This window comes from Peromyscus californicus, unplaced genomic scaffold (genome assembly GCF_007827085.1).
Source record: "Peromyscus californicus insignis strain IS unplaced genomic scaffold, ASM782708v3 Scaffold_10__1_contigs__length_136768540, whole genome shotgun sequence".
In the NCBI taxonomy this organism is placed as follows: Eukaryota; Metazoa; Chordata; class Mammalia; order Rodentia; family Cricetidae; genus Peromyscus; species Peromyscus californicus.
Genome location: NW_026294391.1, coordinates 12,492,718 through 12,511,789, shown reverse-complemented (window position 1 = coordinate 12,511,789; position 19,072 = coordinate 12,492,718). Strand labels below are relative to the sequence as shown.

Here is a 19,072-nt window from a genome sequence, read left to right as displayed (position 1 = left end):
AGGGTTCCTGGGCAGCCCCTCCTCAGAAGGGTCGACTGCTATATGCCCCCCTGTTGCTGGTGGAAGAAGCCACAGTGGGTGAAGGATACCTCAACAAACTCAGCGGGCCACTGCGTACCTTCGCCTGTCTGCAAGTGCCTGGAGCTCATTCAAATCCCAGTCACCGCAAGAGGGGCAGTGCCGACAGTTTGGTGGAGGCTGTGAGTCCTGATGGGTGGCGGTGGGGGGGAAGGGCTGGAGTAGAAGGGGCGGAGGTGGGAGCAGGGAAGGGGCACCAAGGAGTGGCCAGACTCTCTGTTGAGCTTGTATACTGTACTTGACCCTGTCCCCCTGCATTCTGCCATTAGCACATCATTTATTCGCAGTGACTCCTCTGCACATCGTGCCTTTGATCAACATTATTATTTCCACTCGAACCCCCTCCCCAGGTGCTCATCTCTGAAGGCCTAGGTCTCTTTGCCCAAGACCCACGATTTGTGGCCCTGGCCAAGCAGGAGATTGCAGATGCATGTCACCTGACACTGGATGAGATGGACAGTGCTGCCAGTGACCTGCTAGCCCAGAGAACCACCTCCCTTTATAGTGATGAGGAGTCTATTCTCTCCCGCTTTGATGAAGAAGATCTGAGAGATGAGATGGCCTGCGTCCATGCCCTTTAATTTCTTACCCCTCATCCACTGCTCAATAAACCCCCTGCCCTTCCTTCGCCCAGAAGGAGGCAAGCATTGACCACACACTGCTGGATTTTAGTGTCTTTGCACTGGCAGTCTGGGGCAGCCCAGCAGTTTCCATCCATCCCTTATTGCATCCCTGAGCCACTGCCCACACACGAGTATTTCCAGAAACCAGGACAGCTAGGCCTGATTATTCAGCGTCAGGGAAGGAGGGAGGAGGAGGAGGAGAAAGAGACAGCAGCCAAAAAAAGCTGGAGACAGAGTGGAGGTGGGGGAGAAGGAGGGCACTGGGCAGATGGGGGAAGGGAGCAGAGGAGATACTGGGTGTCCGGATAACAGAGACGTCACAAGGGGTCAGTCAGGTCAGCCCAAAGAAGGACGGACTGTAGAAGAGTTTGGACAGGGCAAAGGCCTAGAGGTTAGAGTTGGTAGCTTAAGCAGAAATGTCCTCTCACAGCATCAAGAAGAAAAGTCTAAATCCATTGGTAGAAATTTTAGGTGACAGCAAACAGTGGTGCTTCCGGCTCCAGGGAACCCATTCTGAGCCCCCTTGATCTCTCAGAAACACCTGAGAGTGACTCTCTTCCCACACAGATGCCTGAGCTCCTCTTTCTGCTTCTCGCTCTGCCTTGGGGATCTCATTCATTCAGGGAAAGCTTATCAGGCATTTGGCGTGGGCCAGGTACCTTGCTGGTTTCCCTCGGGGCAAACTAAGGTGGCTTAGACATATGACATGTTTATCTAAAGTGGGAGTCAGCTCCACTGCAAAGGAATTGACCACCGTTTAATCATCCTTCCTCACTCTTGAAGCAAGGGGTTCTTAGCGGTATCTTTTGTGTCAACCAAGCCAGGGAATTTGGGGGGAGCCACAATCGAAACCGGGACTCTGAGCACACAATTAATTACACTGGGCCTTGAAACAAAGGTTTGAAGAAGTTGGGCTGGTGTATGATGAAAGAGCAAGTTAGGGGAAAGCATAGAGAGTGGAGACAGACTACTGAGAACTAGGGTCGGAGGCCAGGTCATGCAGTCTTGAATGCCAGGTCCTGAGATGTCTGCATTTTCTATCTGAAAGTATGGGGAAGCACAGGAAAGACTTGAGTAAGGTAGTGACAGAGTTAACTATGCATTTTAAACAGATGCTCTGGTGGTATGCTGAAAACAGACTGGAGGGGAAGAGAATGGAGATGCTAAAATGGTCAGAACTGGTGGTTACCTTAGCCAGGGAAGGAAACAGGGGAGATGGTGGCAAGTCAGTGGATTCCAGAATAGTAAAGAAAGTAAAATGATCCCTGCCATGATCCCTGTACTAAGTACATTAGAGTTGATTGTCTTTTTTAATCAGTATGACAACCCTACATATAACATTTTAAAACATTTTGCATGTCTAAGGTCAAACAGGAGTAAATATTAGAAATGAGATTCAAGCAACTGAGTGCCAAAATCCAAACAACTAGGAAGTATCTATTACATACTTGTGTTTTTTTTAAATAAATATAGGGGCCAGGCACGGTGGTGCATGCCTTAAATCCCAGCACTTGGGAGGCAGAGGCATGCAGATCTCTGTAAGTTCAAGGCCAGCCTGGTCTACACAGTGAGTTCCAGTCAGGGCTATACAGAGAGACCTTGTCTCAAAAAAGTAAAATAAAATAAAGTAAATATGGGGGCTAGGGAGATAGCTCAGCAGTTAAAAATGATTACCACCAAGACCCGAAGACCTGAGTTGGATCCCCAGGACCCAAGGTAGAAAGAATTGACTCCCACAAGCTGTCTTCTGACCTCCCCCTGTGCATCCACGCATACACACAGTAAATAATTAAATGTAAAAAAAAAAAATAGGTATAAAAGCCAGAGCTAGCCTAGTTGTGGTGGCGCATGCCTTTAATCCCAGCACTTGGGAGGCACAGGCAGGAGGATCTCTGAGTTCAAGGCCATCCTGGTCTACAGATCAACAGCCAGGACTGTTACACAGAGAAACCTTGTCTGGAAAAAAAACAAAACAAACAAACAAAAAAGCCAGAGATAGCATGATGGTACTTGCCTATAATTCCAGCATCTGGGAAGTAGAGGAAAGAGGATAAGGAATTTAAGGTTACCCTCAGCTACACATGAAATTCAAGGCCAACCTGGGCTAAATGAAATTCTAATAAATAAATAAATAAATAAATAAATAAATGGCATCCATTCAACTGTTTCGAAATTCAAGCATACCGAGGGTTATAAAATGATGTTCTTTTCCCGCTGCTGACAGTGTTATCCATTATCTTTTATTATCTGTGTAAGATGATGCACTCATAGGTTAGCACTCAGAATCTTAGTGCTTTTTATATGCATTTCTTAATGTGGGGTTGACCATCTTAACCTCAACTATATTTTATCCCTTGGATTTTGTAACATGGCAATCATCACTGACCTTGACGGGTCTCGGTTTAGTATCATGAAAGAGGGCAGTCCATTAAGAGATGGAGGACCCACACAGTGAAAAGAGAGAGCCTGCTCTGGCAAGCTGTCCTTTGATCTCCACACCTGTATTATAGTGTCCCCCCTTCCTTCCCTCCCTACATCCCTCTCTCCATACTAAATAAATGTAGTTTTTAAAAAAAGAGGGTTAACACACAATAAATAAATGTATTAAAAGAGAAGGCCAAGAAAAAAACAGAAGGTGAAGTACAGAGTTAAAGTAGGCAATAATTTGACCAAGAAGAAGAGAGAAATTGAGGTGGTTAGAGTTTGGGGATGTGCTTAAAAATGCAGATTTCCCAAAAGCAATCCTCTAGACCTTGAACTGTCTTTTAAACTATGGAGACGTTTAAACTGCAAAGACTCTGAACACTGCCGATTACTGTGTGACCTTGTGCAAGTCACTTAATCTCTCTGGAGACTCATTTTCCTCATCTGTAAAAACAGGACTAACAGTCACTACTATATAGGGATTAAATGAGTGAAGACACGTAACAAACACAGCGCTCGGCCTGGCCAAATACCGTAGAACTGAGCGGTCCTCCTATCCCTAGGCCGCTACCTGTGTTTTCTGAAAGATTTACCGACTCCAGCCTCCAGGATGGAATGGCCGCAGGCAAGCTGGGGGAGGGGAGTGCCGTAGTGCGCAGGCGCTTGCGCGAAAGCGAGACAGGGTGTGAGGGGCGGGGCTGCCGCCGACTGGGCTGTTCCGACGAGCGCGCGCCGCCCCCGCCGCGCCCCGCGCCCGCCCTTGCTCGCAGGCACCTTCCGCCCCCTGCATTGCTGATGCTGCTGCTGGCAGACATGGACGTGGTGAATCAGGTACGCGCTCCAGCACCGTGGACAGAGCCCGGCGCTTGCTGGAACCCCGATAGCTTTGGCCCTCCGACCCGGAGAGGTGGTGGCCAGGGTAGCCGAGATATGGTCACCGGGGCTGGGGCCTGGAGGGGTCTGCGGCAGGCTAGGGGAGGGAGGAAGGTGGAGAAAAGGAGTGCGCTCTTTGCCGCATCGAGGACTGTCCTCACTGCCGCAGAGGGGGCCTCCAGAGCCCCATAGGAATTGTTGGCGGGGAGAGAGAGGGGAGCTCGGGTGTAGGAAGAGGGCAAAGGGGTAAGGGAGGGGAGAGTGAAAAGAAGACTTGGGGGGGGCTGCAGATGAGCTAGGAAATAGAGCGACAGAAGGTGTGGGGGCGGGGTGGGGGAGGGCTGGCACCCACCCCTCCCAGAGATTTCACCCCGGTAGATGACCACCTTTTCCCCGCTTCCCGGAGCAGATCTAGGGAGACGATCCGATTTTCCCTCTCCAAAGCCCCCAGCCTCCTCATTCCCAGCTCATATCCAGTGAATCCATGCCCCAGCTCTCTCCCACCTTAATCATTCCAGACCATCTCCGCCATCTCCCTCTTCTTCATCACCTCAGAGTCGGCTTCCTCCCTAAGCAGTAGCGACCCCTCCCCACCCGCATCTCCTCAGACACAACCACCATCATCTGATTCACCTTTACCGCTGCAGACCTCTCCCTATGCTGTTGTGACTCACCTTCATCATTCAGTGCCCCCTCCCCCACTTAACGAACCCCATCTTCTTCCACTCAACCTTTTTCCCTATCTGAGTCACCTTTAAGCAGTTCAGACCTTCCTTTCCTAACTAGTCTGGACCCCATCTATTTTCTACACCCAACCTCCTCTGCCATGTGACTCATCACCTCACACTTCACCACTCCTGAACCCTGGGGGTTTTCTCTGAGACCCTGGTGTTTACTCCTTCCCCAAAGCATCGTTTTCTGCTCCTCACTCCCTCTCTATATGTCACCCACTCTCAGGGGTCACATGCCATATCCCCAGGGATCATTGCCTGGCAGCCTGGCCCCTCGCTTCCGTCTCTATTTCCCATAACCCTTCCCCTTGCCCACTTTTTTCTCCTCAGCTGGTGGCTGGGGGTCAGTTCCGGGTGGTCAAGGAGCCCCTTGGCTTCGTGAAGGTGCTGCAGTGGGTGAGTGTGGTCTGGGTTGTGGGGTGAGGGAAGTGCAAGCAGACAGGGTGATAATGGGGTCCAGAAGATCAGGGGTGTAGGAGAGTCAGGGAGCCAGAAAAGAACTTGAGTGAAGGAGATGAGGGAATTGGGCTCCAGAGTAAGGTCTCAGGGGTTTAGGGACAGGGGACAGATAGGCTATGACGTCACATAAAGCCGAGGGTACCCCTGTTGTGGAGTGACAGATTGTGACGTCCTACCTCCTCTCTTGAACTAAAGGAGGGAGGGATGGGAGGTGGAGCCTGAGGCCGCCTGCTGAGAGAGAGAAAGATGCAAAACCAGAAAAATCCAGAGACAGTGAAGGAGACAGAGAATGAGAGTCAGGGATGGTAGAGACAGTGATGGAAATGGAGAGCCAGGGAACTGGGCGTGAAGCAGGAAAACGTGGTAGGGGAGGGGGAGAGAGAGAGAGAGAGAGAGAGAGAGAGAGAGAGAGAGAGAGAGAGAGAGAGAGAGAGAGAGAGAGAGACCCGAAAGAGAAAACAGAAAGCAGCACACAGAAATAGGCACAAGAAAGACAGAACCATAGAGACCTTGTGAGAGGCAGAGCAGAACAGAGAAGCAGACCAAGAAGCAAGTGTGCAGAGAGAGATGTACCCTCTCACAGAGTAAAGAAGAGATAATGGGGGGACAGCATGTATAGAAACACGGAGAGAGAGAGACAGAGACAGAGATGCAAAAGACAGAGATACAATGAGTGACAGAAGAGGAGAAAACGGAGAGGAGAGAAAGAAGGGGGAGCTGAGAGAGGGGGAGGGAGGGAAGGGGAGGAGAAGCCAGAGCACCTAGAGGTAAAAACAGAGACACAGGGAGAGAGAAACAGCCACACCCCTGTAATCAGCTTTTACTAGGACCCGGTGAGCCCTGATTAGGGGGGTGGGGGTGGGGACCTCTCCATCTGCTGCTGTCTCTGCTGCCCCCCTCAATCTGTCCAGAGGAGGGCACTCCCTCCCGCGTGCATCCAGGCTCACTGCAGCCATCCACTTCCCTGCTACCCAAGGTCTTTGCCATCTTCGCCTTTGCCACATGTGGCAGCTACAACGGAGAGCTTCGGCTGAGCGTGGAGTGTGCCAACAAGACGGAGAGTGCCCTCAACATCGAAGTTAAATTTGAGTACCCCTTCAGGTGTGCTCCTGCCCTGGTATCCTGAGACCTGGGAGAGGCAGGGTGAGGGTGGGTCTGGGCGATCCTTCCCCGTGACCTTTACACAGCTCACACCTTTGAGGCCACAGCCACCGGGGTCACTGCCCATGCACTGAACACCTGCTGTGTAACTGGCACTGATTTAGATCTCTATGGCGACGCGGTGCGCAAGACAGACACAGGGTGTCACCCTCTCTAGCTATATTCTGGCCAAAGGAAGGAATGGAAGACAGGAAATAAATAAGATTCATAAGCAAATAACGGAGATGGGGCTGTAGTGCAGTGGTAGACAGCAGGCCCTGGGCTACAGAGAGAGAGACAGAGGCAGAGACAGAGAGACAGAGAGAGCTACATGGGTGCACACACACACATGTACACGTTAATGCAGTCAATGTTCAGTTAATGTTAGTTGCTGGGTATGGTGGCAAATGCTTGTAATCCCAGCACTCGGGAAGCTATGCATGAAAGATTGTGGTAAGTTCCAGGCCACCCTCAGATACAAAGTGAGATCTTGTCTCAAAATAAGGGGTGTGCAATGGCTCAGCGCATCAAGGCACTTCCACTAAGCCTGACAACTTCAGTTTGATTGATCCCTAAGTCACACGAGGTAGAAAGAAAGACCAGACTCGCTGCAAATTGTTCTCTGACCTCCACACATGAGCTGTGACACGCATCTGCCTACATACACAAAGGTGTGCATACACTAAAGACAATTTTAAAAAGACGTATTTGAAAATAATGTTAGTTAACGTTCTTTACGTCTCAAAGTGCTGGGGTTTAACAGTGACTAAAGCAGAGCAAGTTCCTGGTCCTCGTGGCTCTCCATTAAAATAAACAAAAGATAACTGCACATGCAGAGAAATATTAGAAGCATATCCTCATGCAGGGGTTTCCTAGACAAGAATGGGGATGCTAATGGGTCATGGGACCAAATCAGAAGTTCCTGATATTTACCGAGTCCCGAACATGTAACAGGCACTGTACTGGGTGCTAGGTGTAGATGAGAAAGGACAAGCTGAAAGAACTGCTGCATCTTAAGGATGGGGAGACAGACTCCCAGTTTCACTTGACTTTCCTTAACTACTGAACTAAATCATATAACAGTTTGAGTCTCAACGTCCTCATTTGTAAACAGAGATAATATTGGTGCTCCACAAGGCGATGGGGCATCTTTCTCTAAGTCGATACTTGTAAAGCACTCGGTGCAGTGTCGGGGACCAAGACGTGCTCAGCATATACTTATAAAGTATAAGAAATTAGATTTAGGAACCTGGGGAAGAGTTGGAAGCTGGGAGTTGGAGAGCACTAAGGGTAAATAGAGGCCCAAGAGATCACACAGTTGGGAGAGGGAAGACAGCTCAGCCCTGAGCAGTGATAGAAACAGAAGATGGTAGGGGAGCATGGCCTGAGAGAGAGCAGCCTGGGGTATCCAGGTTCGCATAAGCCAGGGAGAAAAGAGTTCGGGGGACTGAGGGTGTAGCTCAGTGGCAAAGCACTTTGTCTAGCATGCCCTGGTCCCCACCCCCCAGTACCTTGGAGGAGGAGACACACAGAGAGAGACACACGCATGGTGTTGGGGGTGAAGGGTAGTTAGCAGCATAGGAGCCAGCCTTTTGGGAATTTTCTAAAGGCCACAGAAGCCTTCCATGACCCCCCTCCAGCCCCAACACCTTCCATGCTCGGGACCCCTGCTATACAAGGACACCAGATCTATTTCTTCAGTCTCAGGATCTGATCTCCAAGCTGAGACCAGAGCTGCGGGCCCCTAGTGCAGTTCTATTCTGCCCACACATGAGGCTGTCCCCCATCACAGCACAGGGAAGGCCTTTGTCTCAGAGCACCTTCCCAGACTGCCCTTCACACATCCTGTCCCAAGATCCCCTGGACCCTTCTGTCTTTGCCTATTTCATAGCTGGTCGGCTGCTCTGCCACACATCCTTTTTTTTTTTTTTTTTACTCTCAGGGACCTAAAAAGAATTTCTAAAAAGAAAAAAGAGTCAACATGATCTAGGAGGAGACAGGAGTCATACAGGGGCTCTGTCCTTCCTCTACTAGCTGCATGACTTTATACAAGCAAATTCACCCCTCTAAGCCTGTTCCCATCTCTGTGTGTTTCACCCTAAAAACACTGCTTGAGGACCTAATAGGTGCCAGCACTGTTCCGGACCCTTGGGATCTGTCAGTAAATGAAAAAGAGGAGTATGCCTGCTCCCTCATAGTTACAGGGGGAAAATCGAGGGGAAAAAGCAAGGCCTAGGCCTGGGGACATAGCTCCATCAGGAAAGAGATTGCCTTTCAGGCTTGAGGACTTGAACTTGAGTCCCAGAGCCCACATTAAACAAAGCCCAGCACGGTGGTTCATGCTGGAATCCCTGGCACTCCATGGCCAGCCAGCTTAGGGTAATTGGCAAGTTCCAAGCCACAGAGAGAGCCTGTTTCAAAAAGAGGGGGGATGGCACCTGAGGAACAACCCATGAGGTTAAAATGTGGCCATCACAAGTCTGTGCAACTGCATACACATCAACAAATGTGCACCTGCACACACACACGCACGTGTATGTACACACACACACACACACACACACACACACACACACACACACGCATAAGGTCCTATGTTCAATCAACAGCACCAAAAAATGAAGTTTTTAAAGTGAGGTGCAGGAAGTCTTTATTGAGAAGCAAAGTTTGAAGGAGCTAGAAGAATAAGACATCTTAAGGAAGAGCATTCCTACACTTGATCTTAGCCAAACACTCTGAAAAACAATAAGGCGAGAGCATTCCTGCTAAAGAGAACAGCCACTGCAAAGACCCTAGAGTAGAAAGATATGATACCTGGCACGTTCTGGGATGCACTAGGAAGCAAAAGTCCCTGGGTCGCAGTGAGGGAAGGATACCACATATCTTACCAGGCTGCTTTCAGCAACCAATGGTATATTGCAAGTGCTCAGTGCACGGTTCTTTCCTCCCCTTCCTGGGACCTCAAAACAGTCTGGGGGAGCCGTGGCTGGGAAGGTGAGAAAGGGATTCTTAGAGTCTGGGCCACACCTACACACCTCTCTCCACAGGCTGCACCAAGTGTACTTTGACGCGCCCACCTGCCAAGGGGGCAACACCAAGGTCTTCCTAATTGGGGACTACTCCTCATCAGCTGAATTCTTCGTCACCGTGGCTGTGTTCGCCTTCCTCTACTCCATGGGGGCCCTGGCCACCTACATCTTCCTGCAGAACAAGTATCGAGAGAACAACAAAGGGCCCATGATGGTGAGTCCCCACAGCTGATTGCATGCTTTGGCCAGGGACACGAGGCTGCAGGGACGAAGCTCCCTTGGCTCACGGGCCAAACCAACTCCAAGACAGGCCCAGACCCAAGCAACCCGACACTGCTGCTGTTGCCGCCGCCGCCTCCAGAACTCTACACTGGGCATCTGGCTTGTGAAGTCACAGAGTCATAGGGACATACTAGCAGCCCACACAGCATGCCAGACTAGCCCACAACCTGACCCTATTATCTCGCACACAACCACACAGACTAGATCAAAAGAAGGAGCACTGAGGTTCACTGTGACAGTCAAGCATGTCACCCTGCCACACAGACACTGATTCCTACACAGAGATATTCTCACACCCTCATCCCAGACATAAAATGACACCTATTCCCACATGCAAATAAAAGTGGAAAGACACACTTCTCACAGATTCAGCAACATCCCACAGAGTTAGTCCCTCCCTCAACATCCGCACCCACACGTCACTAGCACACTCCCACATCCTCTGTGTCATACACACTCACGGGAGTGCAAGCTGACAGGGCTACCTCCAAGTGAATGTACTGTGAGCTTCAGCCCTGCAAAGGCAGAAGAGAGGCAGGCCTCTTCTAGAGGACCCCTCCCACAAACGCTTGTGAGCTGGAAGGGGCTGGGGGCTCCACATGAAGCAGTCCATTCATAGTGACATCTTCCTCATCCCCTGCCTAGGACTTCCTGGCCACGGCAGTGTTCGCCTTCATGTGGCTGGTTAGCTCATCTGCTTGGGCCAAAGGCCTGTCCGATGTGAAGATGGCCACGGACCCAGAGAACGTTATCAAGCAGATGGCTATGTGCCGTCAGAAAGGGAACACATGCAAGGAACTGAGGGACCCTGTGACTTCGGGACTCAACACCTCAGTGGTAAGCCCTGGGAAGCTGGCTGGGCTGGAAGAGAAAAGCTAAGAGACAGAATCTGGCAGGAGAGGTGGTGGAGATGGAGAATGAGAGGAGAGTAAGAATCCATGGGGTTCCCAGGAGGAGGCATGCCAACAAAAGAAGGCTGAACAATTATAACCACTAGGATACCACACACTGTCTGTCCCCAATAGCGGGGAGCGTGAGGACTTTCAGATTAGGCCGGGACAGCTGACCCCAGCCCAGTACTGTCAAATCTCCTGAAACTCAGTATCCTCCAAGGGCTTGTTTCCCTAAGTGCAAAAGAAAAGACTATCTAGAAGTTTCCCTACTTGGACGCCCCCTACTGGCTAGAATCAGTCTGAACATAGATCCTGTCACTTGCAAGCACTGTGACCTGTAACTAGGGACAAGCCTCTCAGGGATCATTTTGAGCCTGTAATTGAAAGCTAATGATAGGTCCTGCTCCAAAGTTGAGTACTCACTGAATTCACAACACACAAAGTGCTTAGGAAAGAACCTAGCGCAAGAGCACATCCTGTATCACTGTTGCAGGCGCTAAGATTTGAACTCTTCTTTCCCGCCACTTGCTGACTGGGTTATCCTGGATAATTCAGCCTCTCTGGACTTGACTTTAAAATGGACATATCAGGGCTGGAGAGATGGCTCAGCGGTTAAGAGCACTGACTGCTCTTCCCAGAGGACCCAGGTTCAATTCCCAGTACCCACATGGCAGCTCACACCTCTCTGTGACTGCAGTTCCAGGGGACCTGACACCCTCACACGGACATGCATGCAGGCAAAACACCAATGCCCATAAAATAGAAATAATTAATTGGTTAAAATAAATAAGTAAAATAAAATGGACATATCAAGAGATGGCTCGGTGGTTAAGAGCACTTGCTACTCAGTTGGGCGGTGGTGGCACATGCCTTTAATCCCAGCACTCAGAAGGCAGAGGCAGGCAGGCAGATCTCTGAGTTCGAGGCTAGCCCAGACTACAGAGTGAGTTCCAGGGCAGCCAGGGCTATACAGGGAAACTGTCTCAGGGGAGAGGGGGGAGGGGATGGAGAACACTTGCTGCTCTTGCAAAGGACCCAGATTCAGTTCCTAGCACCCACTCATTGACTCTGAACCCTCCATAATTCTAGTTCCAAGGGACTTGTGACCTCTTCTGATCTTCTGAAGGACCAGGCATGCAGGTGCTACACATACACACATGTGGGCAAAACGCTTACATACCTAAATGAAATATAAAAACTTTTTAAAAGGTAAAATAAAATGGAGATATCAGCCCAAGTGTGGTGGCACATGCCTGTAATTCTAGCACTTGGGAGGCTGGGGCAGGAGGATTGCTAAGAGGTTGAGACTCTGGGCTCTATAGTGAGTTCCAGGACAGCCTAGGCTACAGAGTGAGATCTTGTCTCAAAAAAGAAAAATAAACTAAAAACACTACAAATAAATAAACTGAGGCTATCTGCTCCCCCCCCAAAGAATAAAATGAAATGTGGGTTTTACTTCCTGTTCAAACATAGAACTTTAAGTGAACTAATAACACATAAGGTGCTCAGAAGAGGGTGTGACATGTAGTAAATGGCATATAGCATTTTGTTTTTTAAATATTTTGTATTTTTGAGTTTTTTTAAATTTTAAATTGTTTTTCTTTAAGAGTATATACTTAGCTAGGCATGGTAGCATATACCTTTAATCCTAGCATTTGGGAGCAGAGGCAGGTGGATCTCTGTGAGTTCGAGGCCAGCCTGGTCTACAGAGTGAGTTCCAGGTCAGCCAGGGATACATAGAGACGCCTTGTCCCAAAAAAACAAAAACAAACAAAAAGCATATATTTAGAGTCAGGGTTGTTAATACATGCCTGTAAACCTAGCACTTACAACACTAATTTTTTAAAAAGTTTTTTTTATGTGTATGAGTATTTTGCTTACATGTACGTATATGCACCACTTATATTCTTGGTACCTGTGGAAGTTAAGAAGAGGGTGTCAAGAACCAGACATAAGGGCTGGAGAGATGGCTCAGAGGTGCTTGTTAAGAGCACTGACTGCTCTTCCAGAGGATCTAGGTTCAATTCCCAGCACCCACATGGTGGCTCATAATCTGGCGCCCTCTTCTGGTGTGCAGGCAAACATGAAGACAGAACACTGTATACATAATAAATAAATAAATCTTTAAAAGAGAGAGAGAGAACCAGACAATAATGGTGCACCTTTAGTCCTAGCACTCAGGAGACAGAGGCAGAGGCAGGTGGATCTCTGAGTTTGAGGCCAGCCTACAGAGTAAGTTCCAGGACAGCCAGGACTACACAGAGAAACCTTGTCTCAAAAAAGCTTTAAAAAGAAGAAGATAGGGTGCCGGATACCCTGAAACTGGAGTTACAAGTGTTTGTGAGCCACCATGAGAGTGCTGGAAATCTAACTGAGCCTAGATCCTCTTAACCCTGAGCCAATTCTCCATCCCCGGGGCTAATTTAAAGCCAGACTGGCCTACATAGTGAGCTCCAAGCCATCCTGGGATAAATGACAAACTCCTGTCTCAAAAACAAATAAAAACCAAACAGGGGCTAGACCTCCACAGGCACACCGTTTGTCTTGCACTCTTGAGCACACACACACACACACACACACACACACACACACACACACACACACTATAAATATAAATGAATTTAATAAAAAATAAAGCCAAGAATATTTGTTTTAAAAAGTCAAAGAAAACAGGGGGTGGACAGATGGCTCAGTGGTTAAGGAAGGGCACTTACTGCTTTGCCTGAGGATGGGAGTTCAATTCCTAGAACTCTTTCATCCTATCACTTGGAAGGCAGAGGCCAGCTTGGCCTACATGGTGAGTTCCAGGGCTGCCAGGCTACACAGTAAAACCCTGTCTCAATAACCACAAGAAGCCTTGGAAGGCAGAGACAGGTGGATCTCTGAGTTCAAGGCCAGACTGGTCTACATAACAAGTTCCAAGACAGCCAGGACTACATAGAGAGACCCTGTCTCAAAAAAACAAAAAAAAGTATATATATATAAAATACATGTACATTTCTGTTTTATACATATGCATCTGTGCTAATTTGTATATATATGTGTGTGCATATGCATCAATTAGTGATGTCCATTTCTTTAAAATGTATACTTCTGTTTTACACATTTAAATTTATTATCTTTTGTACAAGTATAAACATGTATACTTAATAAGTATGTACTTAAATACAATTTTTAAATTATGGTTTTTTTCTTTTGAGACAGGCCTGATCTGTCTACATGGTCCTGGTTGTACTGGATCTCGCTCTGTAGATAGAGTGGCCTCAAACTCACAGAGATCCACCTGCCTCTACCTCCTGAGTGCTGGGATTGAAAGCTTTGCACCACCATGCCCTGCCCTAAAAATTAGTTGTTTGAGGCTGACTTTCATGTAGCCCAGGCTGGCCTCAAACTATGGAGCTAAAGCTAGCCTTGAATGGATCATCCTGCCTCCAGCTCCCTAGGATTACAGGTGTGGGCCACCAGGCTCAATAAATATTTGTATGCTGAATCCTAACAAAACACCCCAGTCCCAAACTTTTCTGTACATTGATAGTCACAGAGATCCACGAATTTATGCCCTAAAAATGTCCATTCTTGTTCGCTCAGCCTCAAAGTCCCCGGGGCTGCCAAGACAATGGGTGAGAGACAACAGCTTGGTCTTGTCTCCCTGCAGGTGTTTGGCTTCCTGAACCTGGTGCTCTGGGTTGGCAACCTATGGTTCGTGTTCAAAGAGACAGGCTGGGCCGCCCCGTTCATGCGCGCACCTCCAGGCGCCCCGGAAAAGCAACCAGCACCTGGGGATGCCTACGGCGATGCGGGCTACGGGCAGGGCCCCGGAGGATATGGGCCCCAGGACTCCTACGGGCCTCAGGGTGGCTACCAACCCGACTACGGGCAGCCAGCGGGTGGCGGTGGCGGCGGCTACGGGCCTCAGGGCGACTATGGGCAACAAGGCTATGGCCCGCAGGGAGCGCCCACCTCCTTCTCCAATCAGATGTAATCTGGTGAGTGATGGATAGGAGGATGCGGTAGGGAGGTACAAGAAATGAAGTTTGAAGGAACCAATGGACAGACAGAACTAAAAAAAAAAAATTGAATGCAGAAAAACTAGCCAATGAGTGGCGAACAGGAGAAGGAAGGGGAAGGAGCAGTGCTCAGAGTAACCAATGAGTGGAGTGCAGGAGCACTTGCGCAATGGAGAATCACCAAAGTAGTGTAGTTTCCAGGCAGGGAAGGGGAGGTGGGTCTTCGAAATGATTGATAAACCAGTAGGAGAGAAAGCCAATAGAGGGGTCGGGGGAAGGTAAGCACGGTGGGTTTTGAGGGTCACCAGCGCAGGAGCAGGATGTAGCTCTGCTGCAACCTCTCCTTAACTCTTGTAGTGACAGAGATGGTGTGGAATTTCAAATGAGGAAAAGGGGAGGGGCAGGGGCATTGGAAACACGCCTGTGCCTTCTTGTTGGGCCTTCAAAGAAATGAATGCCTGGCGTGATGGAGCACATATATGATTCCAGCACTTGAGAGGCTGAGGCACAGGGATTGCACGTTCTGCTTGGTCTATATAGCCAAATTCTGTCTCAGAGAGTGGAAGGTGGAGCAGATTTGGTAGTGGGTGAGCCAGGAGGGAGATTCTTCTAAAGCAGCCCACATTTAATTAATCAAAAAGTCTTTGGCCATGTGTGGTGGTCCCAGTGCCTTTAATCCCAGCACTGGAGAGGCAGAGACAAGCTGGGCTCTGTAAGTTCAAGACCAGCTTGGTTTACAAAGCAACTTCCAGGTCACTCCGGGCCACACAGTGAGACCCTATCTCAAAAAAAAAAAAAAAGAAAAGAAAAGAAAAGAAAGAAAGAAAGAAAGGTCTTGTCCTGTTGGTTCCTAGTTTTCAAATTATCTCCAGCCTTTCCGTTTTTCGAAATCATCCTCCCTCTTCACAAGTGCCTAGTCTATCCCGTTTACAACCTGTTCTGCCCCAGCATCCACAAGGATTCTGCTAGGCCACTGTCCTCCTCAATTCAGAAATCGCTGTCCTGTATTCCGAAGTCAGTTGTAGCATCTCACTCAAAGGCAAACATCTTTCAGAGTGGTCACAAGGCCCACATATGCAGCACTATCCCCTCTTCCCCCAGGACACTTAGTCTGACCTGCTGGCCTGCTGGCACTGACCACCTGCTGTTACCACTCTGTTCCGGTCAATCCGGCCCATACCAGGTCCAGTTCTACTTCAGGGCTTTTGAACTTGCTTCCCCACTAGAGTTTTACACATACACAGCTTTACCTAGCCATTGCTTTGGTCTCTCAGTGAGGCCTTTGTTTTTGTTTGTTTGTTTGTTTGTTGGGGGAGTTGTTTCGTTTTGCAAGTACTAAGAACTGAGCTCAGGTCTCCCGCATGCTAAGCAAGTGCTCTACCACTGAACTACATAACCAGCCTCTTTTTACTTTTTATTCTGAGACGGAGTTTTACTAAGTTACCCAGGTTTATTTGGAACTCGCTCCGTAGCCCAGGCTGGCTGTGAATTTGCAATACTCTCCCCTCCACCTCCCATGTGACTGGGATCATAGGCCTACAGCACCACAGCTGTTGCTGTGTTGCTGATGTTATTTTTGAGACAAGGTCTCCTGTAGCCCACACTGGCCTGGAGTTCATTGTGGTAGCTAAAGATGACCTTGAATTCCTGATTGTGCCTCCACCTCCCTGTTTTGCTTTTTGTTTGAGCTAGGGTCCCACTAATGTAGCCCAGGCTGGCCTCAAACTTGTTTTCCTCATGCCTCTGCCTCCTTCTGGGGTCACAGGCATATACTACCAACTCCACATCAATGATTATTTGTCTAAAACAAATCCCCCTTATTATCTCTCTCATCACACCCCGTGTTTTCCCTTATCACAATTTTTAATTACTAACTTACAGTTTATAATTGTATTCCACTAGATTGGAGGTATAACCAAGACTTATTCATGCTATACACACATCACTTAGAGCACTTTTTAAAAAGATTTTATTTGTATTTATGTATATGTGTGTGAGTATGTGCATGTGAGTTCAAGTGCCCATGGAGACCAGGAGAAAGGTCAGATTCCTTGGAGCTGAATTACTGATGGTTGTGACCACCTACTGTGGGTGCTAGGAGTCAAATGTGGGTCCTCTGAAAGAGCAGCAAGCACTCTTAACTTCTGAGTCATCTCTACAGCCTCACTTCGAGAAGTTTTTGGTTTGGGGTGACAGGGTCTCTCTCTATAGCATTGGCTATCCTGGGACTCACTCTGTAGATCAGGCTAGCTTTGAACTCACAGAGATCCCCCTGCCTCTGCCTCCTAAGTGCTGAGACTAAAGGCATGTGCCACCATGCCTGACCTATTATCATCTTATATTAGATAATTCACTAATATGTCATGTTCATCCTGTGAAGCCTGTCTCCCCTAATATAATGTAAGCCCCATAAAGATAGGGCTACTTGTTTTGATGTCCAACCGTGACTAGAACAGTACTGGTTAGTGGGCGTTTTTGTCTAAGAGAGGGGACCTTAATTTTTCCTTTGGTACCCAGTGAGAGTAGCTAGGATGAGGCAGACTCCAGAGCTGTTAGAGAAGAAAACATGCCAGGCAGAAGAAAAAGAAAAAGTGTAGTGGCCCAATCCCTCCCTGGGAATATCCCCCTCATCTGGACCCCTTCTCTGTTCTGTGTCTTTTGTCTCTACAGGTCAGTGAAGCCCACGAAGACCCCATGGGTGGGCAAGAGCTCAAGAGAAGGCCTGCCCCCCTTCCCATCCCACACCCCAGGTCTCCACCCCTCAACCCAGGAGACCCTAACTGTCTTTGCTGTTTATATATATATTATATTATATATAAATATCTATTTATCTGTCTGAGCCCTACCCTCACCCACTTCTCCATGCACTAGGGGCCCAGTCCTGAATGGGCTCCTCTCTTACCCTGACCTTGCATTCCTCAGCCCCTACGTGTTCCCTAGCCCTGTCCCTTGAGGTAAGGGGGCTCTAGAAAGAGGACAGGAAGGGGACCAGACCTTGGCTGCATGGAAAGGGTCAGTGTGACTTTTCCTTTCCTTCTCTCCCTCTGCTCCTCCTAACTCTGGCCTTGGTTCCTCCAGCACCGCCTGAACAGAAGAAGCTCAAATGGAATCCAACCCCAAGAGTAGGACAGTGGTTTGGGTGGGGCTATGGGTGAGACAGGTGGAGAGGGGGGGAGCTCTGGATAGCGAAGACTAGTCAGCAGAGTTGAGTTCCAGACATACTGGACGTGGAACCTAAAAGGGAAGTGATGTCCTACAGGATTCTGGAACGGGGCTGGAAGGGACCGAGGGAGCGGTTCTAAGAGGGGCGTGGCTGTAACACACAGTGGGCTCCTGAGTGGGCCCGCTTGGGTTGGAACCAGCATCTCTAGAAGGGTTGTGTCTTGAAACATGCAGGAGTCGGTGTTTGATTCCAAAGAGCTTGAGAAGGGATAGAAATGGGGTTCAGGAATGATCTAAGCTTGAGATGAGGTCCTGGTCAGGATTCCAGACAGGCATATGAAGAGTATGAGGAGTGTGTGATGATTTCAGAAGGGAAAGCCCTTCCTGTAATGGGGCAGTAAAGAAAATACGTTTCAAATGAGTGGGATTTGAGCAGTGGGTGTGGGCGGCCGTAGTTAGGAGCTGTGAGACCAATTTTGTTAAAAGTAGGAGGGAGAATACTCCTGGCCCCCTGGGAATTGAGGTAACCTGGGAAGAGCCAAGTATTGTGGTTTGGAGGGTGAGGGGTGGGATCCAGAGAGAAATGTCCCTGGCTCACCCTCTCAAGAGACAGCTAGATTATCAGAGGACAGAGTCTACAGGTCTGTGGGGCTGACCCACCCTCTTCCCCCTTCTCTACCCTCTCCCTCCACCCTTCCATCTGTCCCGGAATACTTGGAGGCTGGGTCTGGAGCCCCCATCCTGTACCCTCTGCTGTGTCTGTGACGTTGGTAGTGCCTGTGATCGTGTATTGCCATTTTGTCTGACTGTGGCCCCTCCCTCTTCCCTCCAGACCCCCTACTTTCCCTTCCGTATTGTTTGAAGACTCCCTCCCCGAGGAAGAACAAATATGAGAAATTCCCTTCTCCCAAATAAACTCCTCAACCACCTAGCCCACCCGGCTTTGATTTCTCACTGTGTCTTTTTTTGAGGGGTGTAGACGAAGGGAGAGGAGGCAAGAGGGGAGGAAACCAGAGGAAGCTCAGCCCCCAGTAGCTACAAAGTCTTCCCAGTCTCTGAGTTAGCACTCCTCGCTGGCCCATTGCTGACCGTGGAGTCTTTCTAGGGTGTGGTCCTCGTGCTGATCCCTTAACCACCACCCTTCCTGGTCCCAGTGAAGTCTTCTCAACTTCTCAAGGCTCTCTAACCTAGGGAGACTCCACAAGACCTCATCCTACCCAAGCCCTTGGGTCCTGTGGTAGCTGTCTCCTTCTGCCTCAGCCTAAGCAGGAGAACCAGAGACCTACCAGGTGGGGAGGCTGATGAACGGATGAACATACTCCTGCCCTGACCCCAGTTTCTCCCTGGACAAGGGTCAGGAAGTGACAGGGT

At 49.1% G+C, this 19,072-nt stretch overlaps 2 protein-coding genes across 2 annotated transcripts in view; both read left to right on the top strand.

The window, feature by feature from the left end:
* Cacna1f (calcium voltage-gated channel subunit alpha1 F) overlaps nucleotides 1–3,726 on the top strand; it is a 31,411-nt gene extending 27,685 nt beyond the window's left edge. Inside the window, exons 44-45 of the mRNA XM_052743500.1 lie at nucleotides 3–200; nucleotides 429–3,726. Coding sequence (XP_052599460.1) covers nucleotides 3–200; nucleotides 429–659 — 429 coding nt within the window. The 3' untranslated portion in view covers nucleotides 660–3,726. The remainder of the gene's footprint in view (nucleotides 1–2; nucleotides 201–428) is intronic.
* A 109-nt stretch (nucleotides 3,727–3,835) lies between these two features.
* On the top strand, nucleotides 3,836–18,632 carry Syp (synaptophysin). Its single transcript, XM_052750176.1, has 7 exons — nucleotides 3,836–3,956; nucleotides 5,060–5,125; nucleotides 6,165–6,289; nucleotides 9,376–9,571; nucleotides 10,285–10,476; nucleotides 14,188–14,518; nucleotides 17,210–18,632. Exons 1-6 carry the CDS (start codon nucleotides 3,921–3,923, stop codon nucleotides 14,512–14,514), a joined length of 942 nt encoding a protein of 313 aa, XP_052606136.1. The 5' UTR covers nucleotides 3,836–3,920; the 3' UTR covers nucleotides 14,515–14,518; nucleotides 17,210–18,632.
* The last annotated feature ends 440 nt before the right edge of the window (nucleotides 18,633–19,072 follow it).